Source organism: Trichoderma aggressivum (genome assembly GCF_033847375.1).
Source record: "Trichoderma aggressivum f. europaeum strain CBS 100526 chromosome Unknown scaffold_028, whole genome shotgun sequence".
Taxonomy (NCBI): Eukaryota; Fungi; Ascomycota; class Sordariomycetes; order Hypocreales; family Hypocreaceae; genus Trichoderma; species Trichoderma aggressivum.
Genome location: NW_026946394.1, coordinates 215810 through 229147, shown reverse-complemented (window position 1 = coordinate 229147; position 13338 = coordinate 215810). Strand labels below are relative to the sequence as shown.

At 52.7% G+C, this 13338-nt stretch overlaps 3 protein-coding genes across 3 annotated transcripts; 1 reads left to right on the top strand and 2 right to left on the bottom strand.

Annotated features, from left to right (window-relative positions):
- Nucleotides 1-385: 385 nt before the first annotated feature.
- On the top strand, nucleotides 386-3171 carry Triagg1_6853 (uncharacterized protein; the record flags this gene model as incomplete). The annotated part of the gene is made up of 5 exons (XM_062901523.1): nucleotides 386-517; nucleotides 579-995; nucleotides 1058-1157; nucleotides 1213-1775; nucleotides 1837-3171. 5 exons carry the CDS (start codon nucleotides 386-388, stop codon nucleotides 3169-3171), a joined length of 2547 nt encoding a protein of 848 aa, XP_062754181.1.
- Nucleotides 3172-4071: 900 nt separating this feature from the next.
- Triagg1_6852 (uncharacterized protein) lies at nucleotides 4072-7371 on the bottom strand (the record flags this gene model as incomplete). The annotated part of the gene is made up of 1 exon (XM_062901522.1): nucleotides 4072-7371. The coding sequence occupies one exon, from the start codon at nucleotides 7369-7371 to the stop codon at nucleotides 4072-4074; it is 3300 nt and encodes a 1099-aa protein (XP_062754180.1).
- Nucleotides 7372-10086: 2715 nt separating this feature from the next.
- Nucleotides 10087-12017, bottom strand: Triagg1_6851 (uncharacterized protein; the record flags this gene model as incomplete). Its single annotated transcript, XM_062901521.1, has 4 exons — nucleotides 10087-10475; nucleotides 10552-11130; nucleotides 11195-11427; nucleotides 11497-12017. The coding sequence occupies 4 exons, from the start codon at nucleotides 12015-12017 to the stop codon at nucleotides 10087-10089; spliced, it is 1722 nt and encodes a 573-aa protein (XP_062754179.1).
- Between the last annotated feature and the right edge of the window lie 1321 nt (nucleotides 12018-13338).

Below are 13338 nucleotides of genomic sequence, written 5' to 3'. Positions count from 1 at the left end.
CAACTGATCAGTGGTCCTTTCAGCCTTTCAGCGGCCAAGACGGCGGAGAAGGACCCCTTGTAAGCCCGCCGAAGCCTCAGCTCCTAGTGTCATGTCACCGTTTAGTGATGCTCCGCCTTTTGCCCTTCCCTCTTCCTTTCTTCTTCATCTCCATCTTCTCTCTCTTGCGAGAAGGGAGTCCGTTCTTCTCTTGGATATAATCCCTCTCGTATCCTCATCAACTTGCCCAGCTCTAGAGTGTCGACAGTTCTGAGCTTGTCTGCGCGCCGGCCCCGCGTCTCTGCTGTGGGAGCTTCATCGGGGCGACTCATCCCGCATTCCAGCTCTGCGCCTTCGAGGCCGCACCGTTGCTGCCAACCTCGATTGTAAATAAACGACTCTCACCATGGCGACCGCGACGACAGCTTCGGCTGCGCCAACCTCGACCGTCCGGGTCGCGCCGCAAGGCGGTATCCTGGAGGGCGCCAATCCGTCCGTGTACGATCCGAAGAACCCTCTCACAATCTTCATTATCCAGGTCGGTACAGCCTTCCCGCTAGCTGGTCGATGTCGAGCAATGTTGACACAGGCGCATACAGGTCGGACTCATCGTCATCCTCTGCCATATTCTGCACTGGCCTCTGTCCAAGATCCGTCAGCCCCGAGTCATTGCCGAGGTCATCGGAGGAATCATCCTTGGTCCCTCTGTAATGGGCCATATCCCCGGTTTCAGAGACGCCATCTTTCCTGCTGCTTCAATCCCCAACCTCACTCTGGTCGCAAACCTGGGTCTTGTTCTCTACCTGTTCATGATTGGTCTCGAGACTGATGTCCGATTTCTGTTGAGCAACTGGCGTGTGGCCACCTCTGTCGCTTTTGCTGGATTGGCCCTGCCCTTTGGCGTTGGCTGCGGTCTCGCCTGGGGTATTTACAATGCTTTTCGTGATGACCCCGGCATCAAGCCAATTGACTTTAGCGTCTACATGTTGTTCGTCGGTATCGCGGTTGCCATCACTGTAAGTCCCTTCTTCGACTTGTCTGATTCGCTGTTTCGTGAAGCTAACATGACGACCTCTAGGCTTTCCCGGTGCTTTGCCGTATCCTGACCGAATTGAAGCTGCTCGATACCCCAGTTGGTGTTATTACTCTGTCTGCTGGTGTTGCAAACGATGTCGTCGGTGAGTACAGCTTGGCATCATGTTGGCATGTGATTCCTACTGACACGGTTTCCAGGATGGATCCTGCTGGCTCTCTGCGTTGCTCTAGTCAACGCTGGCCAGGGACTTACTGCGCTGTGGATTCTTCTCGTTGCCGTCGGCTATGTCATTCTCCTCGTTGTCATTGTCAAACCCACCTTGCGATTTGTGTTGCGGAAAACGAACAACTTGGAGAATGGCCCATCGCAAAGCGCCATTGCCCTCATCCTCCTCATCGCTCTCACCTCCGCCTTCTTCACGGGAATCATTGGAATTCATCCCATCTTTGGAGGATTTGTTGTTGGTTTGGTCATTCCACGTGAGCACGGCTTCAATATCCGCGTCATTGAAAAGATGGAAGATCTCGTCGGTTCCATTTTCCTGCCTCTTTACTTTACCCTCTCGGGTCTCAGCACCAATCTGGGCCTCCTCAACAATGGAACCGCTTGGGGCTATGTCTTTGCTACTACCTTTGTTGCCCTCATCACCAAGATCATTGGCGCGTCTCTTGCGGCTCGTCTGAATGGTCTGGTCTGGAGAGAATCATTCTCCATTGGTGTCCTGATGAGTTGCAAAGGTCTTGTGGAACTTATTGTTTTGGTAAGCTGATATGGAAAAAGTCTCCTTTACCAAGAATTACGCTGACATCTTCACTTTCTAGAATATTGGTCTTCAAGCCCAGATTCTTAGCGTCAGGACCTTTACCATCTTTGTTGTCATGGCTCTTCTCACCACCTTCTTCACAACCCCCGTCGTCTCCTTCCTTTACCCTCCTTGGTATCAGAAGAAGATTGCCGCCTGGAAGCGTGGCGAGATCGATTGGGATACTGGTGCTCTGATTACCCAAGTCAACGTCACACCTGGATCAGATGCGACCCCCGAGAGAGTTAGGCGGCTACTTGTTTACCTTAGGCTGGACAACATGCCCGCGTTACTCAACCTTCTTTCGCTGTTTGGAAACTCTCACGCCATAACCCCAACCGGATCATCCGAGGAAAGCTCAAAGAGAAATTACGAGGACGCAATGAAAGGCCCTGTCCGAGCTCATGGTCTTCGACTCCTCGAATTGACAGATCGTGACTCTTCCGTCATGACGGTGGCTCAGGTCGACGAATACACCAGGCACGATCCCGTTGTCAACATCTTCCGCAGCGTCAGCCAGCTTCACAACATCTCAGCCTCTGGAGAGGTTGCCATTATGCCAGAGGATCGCTTTGCAGAGGCTCTGATTTCCCGCTCATCCAACATGTCGTCAGATCTCCTTCTCATGCCATGGACCGAGACGGGTAGCATGGGAGATGCGCAGATTATTGCCTCTGCAAATGTCGAGGACAGGCTCGCATCTACCTATCTGTCGTTTGTCAGGTCGGTTCTCCGCTCCATTGACCACAATGTTGGCATCTTCTTCACTCGAAGCCGAGACGACGTCAAGAACAAAGGCCAAGAACAGGCTAATGCTCGCCGACAATACTCGTATGACGTCGCGAAACACGAGTTCCCGACTGCCCCCCTTGTTGCCCGCACTCAAAACATCTTTTTCGTCTACTTTGGTGGACGCGATGACAATTTCGCTCTTCAACTGGTTATACAACTGCTCGAGCGCGAGCGTGTAACTGCAACCATCATCAACGTTTCTGAGCTTTCTGAGAAGTCCGCATCGGCAAGCGACAACATTCTTGATGCTGTCATGGGCAAGCTTCCCCGTGATACAGCTTCCCGGATCAAGGTTGAGAAGTTTTCTGTTGCTCCCACGATTGAAGAGCTGCTCAGCCATGCCGACGCAGCTCCTGGCGCTACCGAGACAGATGTCTCCAATCCAACCTTGGTTGTATTGAGCCGCAGTGGTGGAGTCAAGTTGGATGAAGGAAAGCTTGCAAACAGGCCGAGAGAGGACGTGCAGAGCTGCTTGGGTACCCTTGCTTCCCACTTTGTTGCCAGCGGTGTGACGACAGATCTGCTGGTTGTGCAGGCCAAGTTGGGCGCTGGTTCGTCATGATGGATATGATACCTTTTCTGGACATGGTGCTTCGGAGTATTTAGTAGTCTGTACATCTGCATATATGAGCCTGCAGATTTGATGTTTATGTACTAGCTGCATCTCGAGTTATTTATTGGCAATACCATTACAGCCATGCTGTTTTTGCAGTACATACTGTTCCCCCTTGTGGCATGTAAGGCGTTGCCCATGACAGTGTTGACCGTGGAATCCCATGTTTTCTGCAACAGTTTTTGTGTGCAGGGCCTACCTCCTAGAGTAATCGGGTTCAGTGACATGACCGTATAAGGTGAGCCAGCGCCGGAGATGCACAACAGTCCATAGTAAGACAAATATTGACATCACCCTGTGCAAGTCAAAAGCCCCAAAACAGACCGGATAATGGAAAGTAAATCCGATACTAACATTTAATACTTTGTTAAATTCGTCAATCCAACTTCAGGTCTTAGCAATAGATAGTTGGCGGCAAACGGCAAGCCTGGAAAAGGGTTGACGAAACTATTGCAAGACGGGTAATGCCTGGTAGGCAACCTAACTCTGGCTCATCCTGTGGCATTGCACGGCCTCAGCGGCAACTTCCATGGAGTCCTAATTTCGATACCCTTGAGCTGATTACCTATGCAGTCAGTTGTCGTGCAAAATATAGTGGTCATGTCCACCTCGTTTACTGCTAGAGACCTAGAAGTCGGACAATGGAAAAGAGGCATCTAGGTTTGGGCAATTGTATATTTTCTCACGTTCTGTTATATACTAGACTCTACTTTTAAGAAATTCCTTCCATACGTGACCCTTTCGACATCTCATATCCAAGCTCATCGTATCGGTGAGTAAATGGTATCCAAACAAACGGATGAAGAAGATAAAAAAACAAAGGAGGGGGTATATATTTCAAAGCTCCGCTTACCATGCAACCTTTGCCACAGGTCCGTTGGGAAACAGTCGAACAAGCAGCTTGCGCAGTTCATCCAGGACAAGAATTCCCAAAGCCAGAGGAATAGGAATAAACCAATACTCAATGGGAACCGACGCCGTGAGGAACAATGTCTGAAGACCTGGGACTTCGGTGACGAAGATGGCAATGGCGAGACTGATGAGCATGCTGAGCAGCAGCCAAGGGTTACGACGCTTCTGGGTGAAGGGATCGGCCTGGAGGATGCTGAGGCGGCGGTTGCGAACAGACAGGATGTTGCCCCATTGGAGAATGACGAGGGTGACGAAGTAGACACACTGGCCGGTGTAGTTGAAGTGATTGAGCTCGTCCTGGGTGTATCCGTGGAACCCCTCGCTGTAGCCCTCGAAGAGGAAGAACAGCTGGCTGACGGGAATGCCGGCTGCCCTCCACATGTACAAGAAGAACATGGAGTGAGCGCAGAGAGTCTCGGCCGTACCGGTGAAGAGGTATGCCTGACCATAAATCTTGAAGTTGATGAGATGGTCCTTCTTGTGATTGCGAGGAGGCAGTGACAGGAGGTCAAACTCCTCCTTCTCCATGATGAGAGACAGCGACAAGAACAGATCGGTGAAGACACAAATCATAATCATGAGGAACGAGCTGAGGGGCAGAGGAACACCAAAGAAGACGTTGAGAATGACGGGCCAGATCTCAGACCAACTACCAGCGGGGAGAAGGTACGCAATGACCTTTTGCAGATTCTGGAAGACAAGACGGCCGAGACGGATGGCGTCAATGATGGAGTCGAAGCGGTCCAGCAAGACGAGATCGGCTGCCTCGATGGCAACATCGCTGCCCGAAACAATGGCAACGCCGACATCTGCAGCGCGGAGAGCAGGCGCGTCGTTGACTCCGTCGCCAGTCACGGCAACAACGTTGTTTCTCTTGCGGAACTCTTCCACAATGCGAAGTTTCTGCTCCGGCGTCGTGCGAGCAAAGACAATTTCCTGGTATTCACAGACGACGCTCCAATCCTCATCGCCGAGGCCGCCAAGGCTGTGTCCCTCGAGAAGGAGGCTGTGGCATTCTCCAGCAACGCGAGCGCTGTTCAACTTCTTGACGGCGTCGACGTCGTTGTTGGCCTTGATGGTGGCGACGGTGTCAGGATCTCGTTCGCCAGTGAAGATGCCCACGTTGCGCGCAATGGCAGCGGCGGTCAATCCGTAGTCACCAGTCACCATGAAGAATCTTGTGCCCGCGCGACGACACTCCTTGACGGTGTCCAGAGTCTCGGGGCGAGGGGGGTCCGTGATACCCAAGATACCGACAACTACAAGGTCATCAATGGCGCGGCTGGTTACCTCGTCGCTGAAGGCGTTGGTGCCCATGGCATCCTGAACAATCATGCTTTTCATGCAGAGGACAATGACACGCTCGGCGTTCTTGGACAGCTTGTCCTGGTATTCCTTGAAGGCAGTCTTTGCAGTTGCGTCAAGAGGCATGACGCATCTTGATTTGCGAGACCAGTAGGCTGTGCAGGAGGGCAGGAGGACGTCAGGAGCTCCCTTGACAAAGACTTGGAATTCGTTGAGAGCTTGGCTTTCCGAAGGGATTCTGTACATGGTGAGCATCCACTTGTTCTTGGAGTTGAAGGGGATCTGGAAGACCTTGGTAGGTTGCTCTGCTTTCCCGTTCCTGATCGGAGCATCGGCGGTGAATCTGAGGACGGCGCCATCTGTAGCATTGCCTTGGATGGTTCGGGATGCAACAGGGAGGTGAATAGTTTGCGGCGCAAACGTGGCATCGTTGCAAAGCGAAGCGGCTTGGTGAAGCTTTCCCACGCCAGCATCGACGTTGCCGCTGCCGAGATTGTGGTAGACGTCTTGAATGGCAATGGGCTCGTCGACAAAGGCAACAGAGTTGACATGCATTTGATTCTGCGTCAAGGTGCCCGTCTTATCGGAGCAAATGACGTTGACACAACCCAACGTCTCGACGGTAGAAAGGCCTTTGGGCAAGACGTTTGAGGCCTTCATGCGTCTTGCCACCATCATGAGTGTCAGGGCGACACCAACAGGCATGCCCTCGGGAATGAAGGCGACGACACAGCCCATGACATTGTTGAGCATGGCCACGACGTTCATGTAAGCAAAGTGGTCCCTACGCAGCCATCCGACCCAGGTAAGCAGGATAATCAGAGCGAGAACAACAGTCAACGCGACAATGATGTAAACGAATCGTGTAATCTCTCTTTGAATCAAAGTCGGGCGCTCCTCTGCAGAGGCAGTGGCATCCGCAATGCGACCCATGACGGAGCGAGGACCGGTCAGGACAACAACCCCAACGCCACCTCCGTTGACGACAAGAGTGCCCATAAGAGCAATGTTGCGGCTCTCGAGAAAGTTTTCATCCGTTTGGTCGACTGAAGCCTCGATTTCGTCCGATTCGCCGGTCAAGACGGCACGGTCGAAGCGAAGGTCGCCGGAATGCTCGATGATGCGCATATCCGCAGGCACCTTGTTGCCAATGTTCAAGTGGACGACATCTCCGCTCACGAGCTCAGTGGCCCGCAGCTTCATCAGCTGGCCATCGCGCAGCACCAGAGCATCCGAAGGGAGCAGGTCGGTGATGGATTTCATAGTACGCGAGGTGGACCAATCCTGGAAGGCAGAGAAGCCCGCCTGGAGGACAATGACGATGAGGACAAGAATAGCAAGGGCCAGGTTTGTTGGCGAGGGGGGGTTGCTCAGGGGACGCCAGCAGATGAAGAAGATGACGACGCCCACCCACAGAACGGAGCAGAAGCCGCCAAAGACGTAGGTGAGGATCTTTTTCCAGTAGTTTGTCTTGGGGTGAGGAAGTGTGTTCTTGCCATCTCGCTGGAGTCTCATTGCTGCAGAACTCTCCGACAGTCCAGCGTCCTGAGAGACGTTGAGTTGCTGGCAGAGCTGGCCGACTTGGAGCTCATGGAAGGTCAAGTTGGAGAAGTATTCCTCTTTCCCGTCCTTCTTGGGGGCTTTGAGATCAGCCAGCGCTTCCGAATCGACATTGCGAGACTCGGAGACGTGGATGGACAAGGTGCGGTATTCAATCTGGACGCCAGAGTAGGGCGAGGAGGGCAGGTCGCGACGGCTGGTGGCCGAGCCACGACTCAGGGACCTCTTTCGAGACAGCGGACGCGGCTGGTCACGATCGAAGGCGTTGCTGCGGCCAGCTCGGCCAGAAGGATGTGAGGCATCGTTGAAAGTGATGCGGAGGTCGACGTTGGGCTCCTTTTCGTCCGGTTCGGGGGCGAGGTTTTCGGACATTGCGAAAGAAGTAGAGAAGGGGGATATCAAAATGATTTTGATTTTCAAAGTGCTTTTCTATTTCTTTGAAAGAAATTCAAATTGAAATGAAAAGGGGCAAGAAGAACAGACGGCGGCGTATAAGCCAACAACACGACTTTGCGCAACAACGTCCTGACACAGACACAGCACGAGGAAGCCGGTCGAAGAGAAGGAGGTCAAGTAACCCAGATGAAGGTGAAAAAAAAAGCAGCGAGAACTGGAGGACAAGAGGCAGGCTTTATGCAGCAGCCTCGAGCGGTCTGGGATAATGACCCAGCTACAACAAGCTGGAAAAAAAAAGACAATTCAGGACGCTTGCAGTCAACAGCACGAGGGGATATCGGTTCCTACACCCTTTGGCCCTCGTCGCCACCAGGGCTGGGGCCGGGCTGTGATATCTCTCGCCAGCTTACAGTATAGCAAAAGGCACGTACATGGCTGCTATGCATACGGCCACCGTACGGAGGACCATTTCATCTCATGGCTTTTTCCGTATATAAACGACTGCGTCTGTCTGATGTGCCATGTTTCCCAAACGCCCCCCCCCCCCCCCCCCCCCCCGGTGGGAGGTGGACAAGGGAAAAAGGGGGGGCGTGTAGACAACAACGGAAAAAAAGTCGATAAATATTTCCCGCATATACATACATGGCAGGGAAGCAAGATATGAAGAAAGACGACTGGACCCAGCTATCCCATTATGCTATGCTGTGTCTTGTCTTTGTGTTTGTTGCCATCCAGCTTACCTGAACCAGCTAGCCAGCCGTGTAAGTGAATAAAAGCAGAGGGCGTGGAAAACAAAAAAGGAAAAAAAGGAAAGAAAAAAAACTGAAAACTATCAACCTGATCTGGGATGGCCCGAGAGAAAGGGAGGGGAATCCGTCGCTAGTCCCGTATAACAACAATCATAATACACGTATCAAAAGGAACATGAAGAAAAAAAAGGGACCCCGAAGTTGAAGCCAGCCAAAACGGAACCTATGCCTACTAATGTACTAGAGTACATCTGCCGGGTACAAGATACTTGGCCAGCGCTCACAGACACACAGTGTGACTCTCCTGCTCCCCGGCCCCGCTAAGCTGTCATTGGCCGCCCGTGCTGTGGATATGCAATTGTATGAGGGAATTTCCCCCTTGCCAGGCGGTAACCGTTGCCCCCCGCTATTGCATCACAGCGGGACATGGACTTACCGCATCAAGCATCGCTCTTGGCGCGTATCGCATCTCACCTGTACAGCAGAGTAGACGAAATGCACCTCACCTCACTACAAGGGTGCGAACCCCGCTCTATGCAATGCACGGCCCCCTCCTCGGCACTTGGCCACTCCAGCTGGGTTTTGCCATCTTGTCCTCACCCTCGCCCTCCCACCATCTGAGCTTCTCGCTTTCTTTCCGCCTCCTATAGTAACATTGCACGTTTCTCATATTACCTGCTTTTCACGATTGATTAATCAAGACGATCAAGACGTATGTGAGATGGTGCCGTAAAAGGATGCAAATATAAAATACCGCATGTCCCACATTATCCTCCTCTGCTTCTTGTTCCTCTCCTCACTTACACCGAATCGGTGCCGGTAGCATCCCGCCACTTCTCCTCTCGTGAAATCTCTTCTTTGCTCTATGATAGGCAATGCCTTCCTCCAGGAGCATCGGATATGAATGTCTCTTCTCTCCTCTTAACAAGGGCGCTGTGGCTTTCATCTCTTAACGTCTTATAGAACATATAGCCTCACGCAAATAGCGCAATACGCTCGCCAGACTTTGTTAGCAATCACAAAGCGCAACCCTATTTTCTCATATCCCTAGGTATCAAAAGTCATTCCAGAAACCACGAATGCCTTGAGCCAGCTAAACACTCGCTTCCTATACTAGTAATCTTCATGTCCAAGTGAACAGTGATCAACGCCAAGGCATCTTCCCACAACACTAAACACTCATTCTCCCCAAATAACGCAAAAACCCAGCATCAATCTTCACCTTCCAAACCCAACCACCACCATAACACCGTAAACATCCCTTCACCTTACAAAATCATGTCCATCGATGCCTTCACCGCCCACCTATACCCAAACATACCCCGATCCACACAAGAACAAAAAAAAACCCCTCTCACGACCAAGACAACACACACAGCCCTACCACATGCACTCCATAAACAATCCAAAATAAAAGAAAAAGAACTCTCCATCCGATCCACACACCCAAATTCTCAGTTGCATACGCACACAAAACCCTTGGCATCGTGACCCTGCACGTCATGTGGGGGGTGGGTTGGTGCACCCTGTCGGCATCTTCCGGGCCTCTTCATTGGGCCATAGGCAACCTTGAAGGTAAGGTATGTAAGTCAACATAACAGGCGCTTACACGTAAATCATTACAACGACGTGAGAGCGCAAAACACAGCATGGGACATTTTCATGTGAGAAGGGAATGAATGACTAGGTAGTATTAGATAAGTATATATTTGCCTATAGGAAAAAAGAGGGTATTTTTTTTTTTTAATATCTGAGAGTTTTGTAGCGTCCAACGATTTTGCTAAGCGTGCCAGGCATATAAGCGAGTGGTATCATCATCAACAAGACCGTATTGCAAACACCCTTCATATGCACGTGCAAGGTTCATGAGCCTAAAAAAAAACAAGGGAACCTCCTCCTCCTCCTCCTTCAACGCCATGACGTTTTTACTAGGTGCTTTTGCTCAAGGCTCAGGAGACTTGCGAGCAGCCTCGACGTCGGCAGAGATCTTGGTGACGACCTCGGACTCGAAGCCGGGGCCGTTGGAGTCCCGGTGGTTGACGGCGTAGTCGTCCTCACCGCTGAGCTCTTCGAGGGTCTTGCGGGCAGTCTCGGGGATGAACCAGGTGGTGAAGCAGCCGAGAAGCATGAAGAGGGCGTAGATCTCGAGAACGTGGTCCATCCAGGGAGCAGAGTTGTCCTTGGTGGCGCCCTTGGTTCGGAGGGTAGCAATGGCACCCTGGCCGATGATGGAGCCGATCTTGCCGGAAGCGGCCGAGATACCGTGCGAGGTAGAACGGTAACGGGTGGGGAAGACCTCGCCGGGAACGACAAAGGTGGTGGTGTTGGGACCTGATTGGCGCACTTTGCGTTAGTCTTTGATTTCTGGTATTGTTTGTATAACAAACAAAGGGGGGAAACTACTCACCAAAGTTGAAGAAGAACTGGGCCAGGACGTAGATGGCAAGGAGGCCGTTGGAAGGGATGTGGTTGTAGGCGAAACCCATGACGATGAAGAGGATGGTCAGAATGGCGAAACCACCCATCTGAATGGTCTTGCGGCCGAGGGTGTCAATGGTAGCGACGGAGACCCAGTATCCGGGGACGGCGCCGGCAAGGACAATGACAATGTTGCCGACGGCAGTGTTGTACAGGAAGTTGTAGACATCGGGGTTGCCCTTGGTGGAGTAGCCAATGACCTTGAGGATGGTGGCGTTGTTCAGGGAGAGGCCGTAGAAGGCCACGTCGAGGCAGAACCAAGAACCGGCGGTTCCGAACAGGAGGAGGAAGTTCTTGAGCTTGCCGTAGTGGTTGCAGAAGTCGCGGAAGCTGGCCTTGGGGACCTGGAGAGACTCCTGGGCAGCCTTGTTGGCGGTGACGCGGGCAATCTCGTCAGGGTGGCCCTCGCGCTTGCCAGTCATGTAAGCCTTGACATCGTCGCCGGCCTGCTCGACATCACGGGCAATGTCGAAGGTGTAACGGGGGGTTTCGGGGATGGTCAGACGGTCTGTAGTTGTATTACCCAGTTAGGAGACGATGCATTATGTCAATGGTTGTCAATGGCAACTCACAGTAGAGGGCAATGCAGGCGGGGACGGCACCGAAGCCGATCAGGGTACGCCACATCTTGTCAACAGCCAGCTGGCAGACACCAGTGCAGGTGGCAGTGGTGGCGGCAGAAGACAGTGAGCCCTTGAAGCCGAGAGTGACGAACAGCATGATGAGGGCAGCAGTGAACTGGCCGAGACCCTGCATGGCAAAGACGGCGCTCATCATGGCACCACGCCACTTGGTGGAGGCGAACCTGAATAGCAGCGAGTCGCATTAGTAAACCAATCTGGCGAAGCAGACGACGAGGTGTAGAGACACTTACTCAGATGTGATGATGGAAGATAGGGGATAATCACCACCGATACCCACGCCCATGATGACACGCCAGAAGATGATGAGACCGATAACGTCGCAGGCAGGAGAACCGCTGGTCAGGGCCTGGCCGATGGTGGCGAAGATGATGACGATGAGTTCGAGACCGTACATGCGCTTACGACCGACCAAATCGGCGGCGATACCAAATCCAACCTGTCCAATGACAGTTCCGGCAGAGGTGGCGAGCTTGATGGCACTGTCGGAGGAGGTGGGCATCTGGCCAACTCCCGGGAAGTAGACGATGCCCAGCATGACGGTCAACATGGAGGCAGTGAAGATGTCGTATGAGTCTGTGAAGAAACCAACGCCGGCAACGACAATGGCGCGGACATGGTACCAGCCAAAGGGAGCCTTGTCGATCTCGGCGAGGGCCAGACGACGACGCTCGTTGAGATCCTGGACGTGGAGGAAATCATTGTTGTAGTTGTGGTAGGCACTGTTGCCTCCGGCGGTCTTACCGAACGCCATGGTATAAAAAGGGGCTGTTGCTTTTTTGTAACAGAAGAAGAAGAAAAGGTGTAATGAGAGACAACAACACAAGCTCTATGTCAACTCTCCTCCCAAGAGAAAGAGGAGAAAAAAAGACAAGGGGGTTCTTAAACGCCTGTGGTTGAGAAGCAAAAGAGAGGGGAGGGGAGGGAGCAGGCCAAGGAATTGCCAACGACAGGCCCATGGGAGTTATATACAGACCAGGACCACAACGGCTTCCACGCTCCAAAACCCAAGGAGAATTAATTTTAAATCATGCTCAGGTACCTTGGCCCATCGTGGATCGAGTCTCTCGGAGGCTTTTCCCAGCCAAGACGACCGAAGGGTCTGAATAGTCTAGCCTATCCCCTCGGAGCGGGCCAAACCGATAATAGAAAACGCGAATGCAGCCACAGACGGAGATGGAAGGGCAGAGGATCAGGCACTACGACGCTATCTGGACGAAGCTATTGGCCACAGATGCCTGTCCGCGAGGTTTGATGGGAAAAAAGCCCAGAGCCATGCTGACCCGAGTGTGTCGTTGTGGAGGATCGGCCAATGAGGGGCCGCGATGCCACCACGTTGTCTCGATTCAACCCATCAGATACGGGGGAACGCATCTCTCCACTCCTCGCATCTGCATATGCTTGAAATTTAGATGCGTCTGCGCAGACCTGCTTCCGCAAAGTCAAAAAGGAAGCCCCAGGGGTCCTGGCTATGGCGGCAGTCGACTCGCGGCTTGGCACGTCTCTGGCTGAGGCCGTTGGAATGCCTCGAGGTCGAGCAGCTGAGCTTTCGTGCGCCTTGCCTCGAGGCTCATTCTGCTGCATCTTCCTAGTTTCGAGACCGAAACCGAGTGAGGCGGGTGGAACCGGTCGGTTGCCTGTTTAGGACACCGATGAATTCGGGGATCCGGACCCATGGCTGTTCGCCTTATCCACCTCGCCTTGAAGACTCTCCGCGCATGAGCTTGCCTGCATCGTCCCACGTGCTTGCCCCGGCGCTGCTGAATCTCCATCAAAGTCGGCCTTCGATTCAGTTTTCAAGATGGTGCTGAATCCACGCTGCCTGAAAGCCACTTCTTCTCGAGCAACTGCTGATCAGTTCCAAATTCACTCATGCACGCCACTTGCGTCTTCGCCTGCAGCCTGTAAGCCATGGCCTGCCCCCGGCTTCGTTGAGCAGCTTATTTTCAAGGTTGATTTTTTAATTTTTGAGCCTGTTTTTGGTCCTTCGTTTGCCTATTCTCTTTTTTTGCATCGCGTGAGCTCGACGAGAAAATTCGGTTCATCCCAGCATTCGCAGCTCTCAGTCGCTTCCC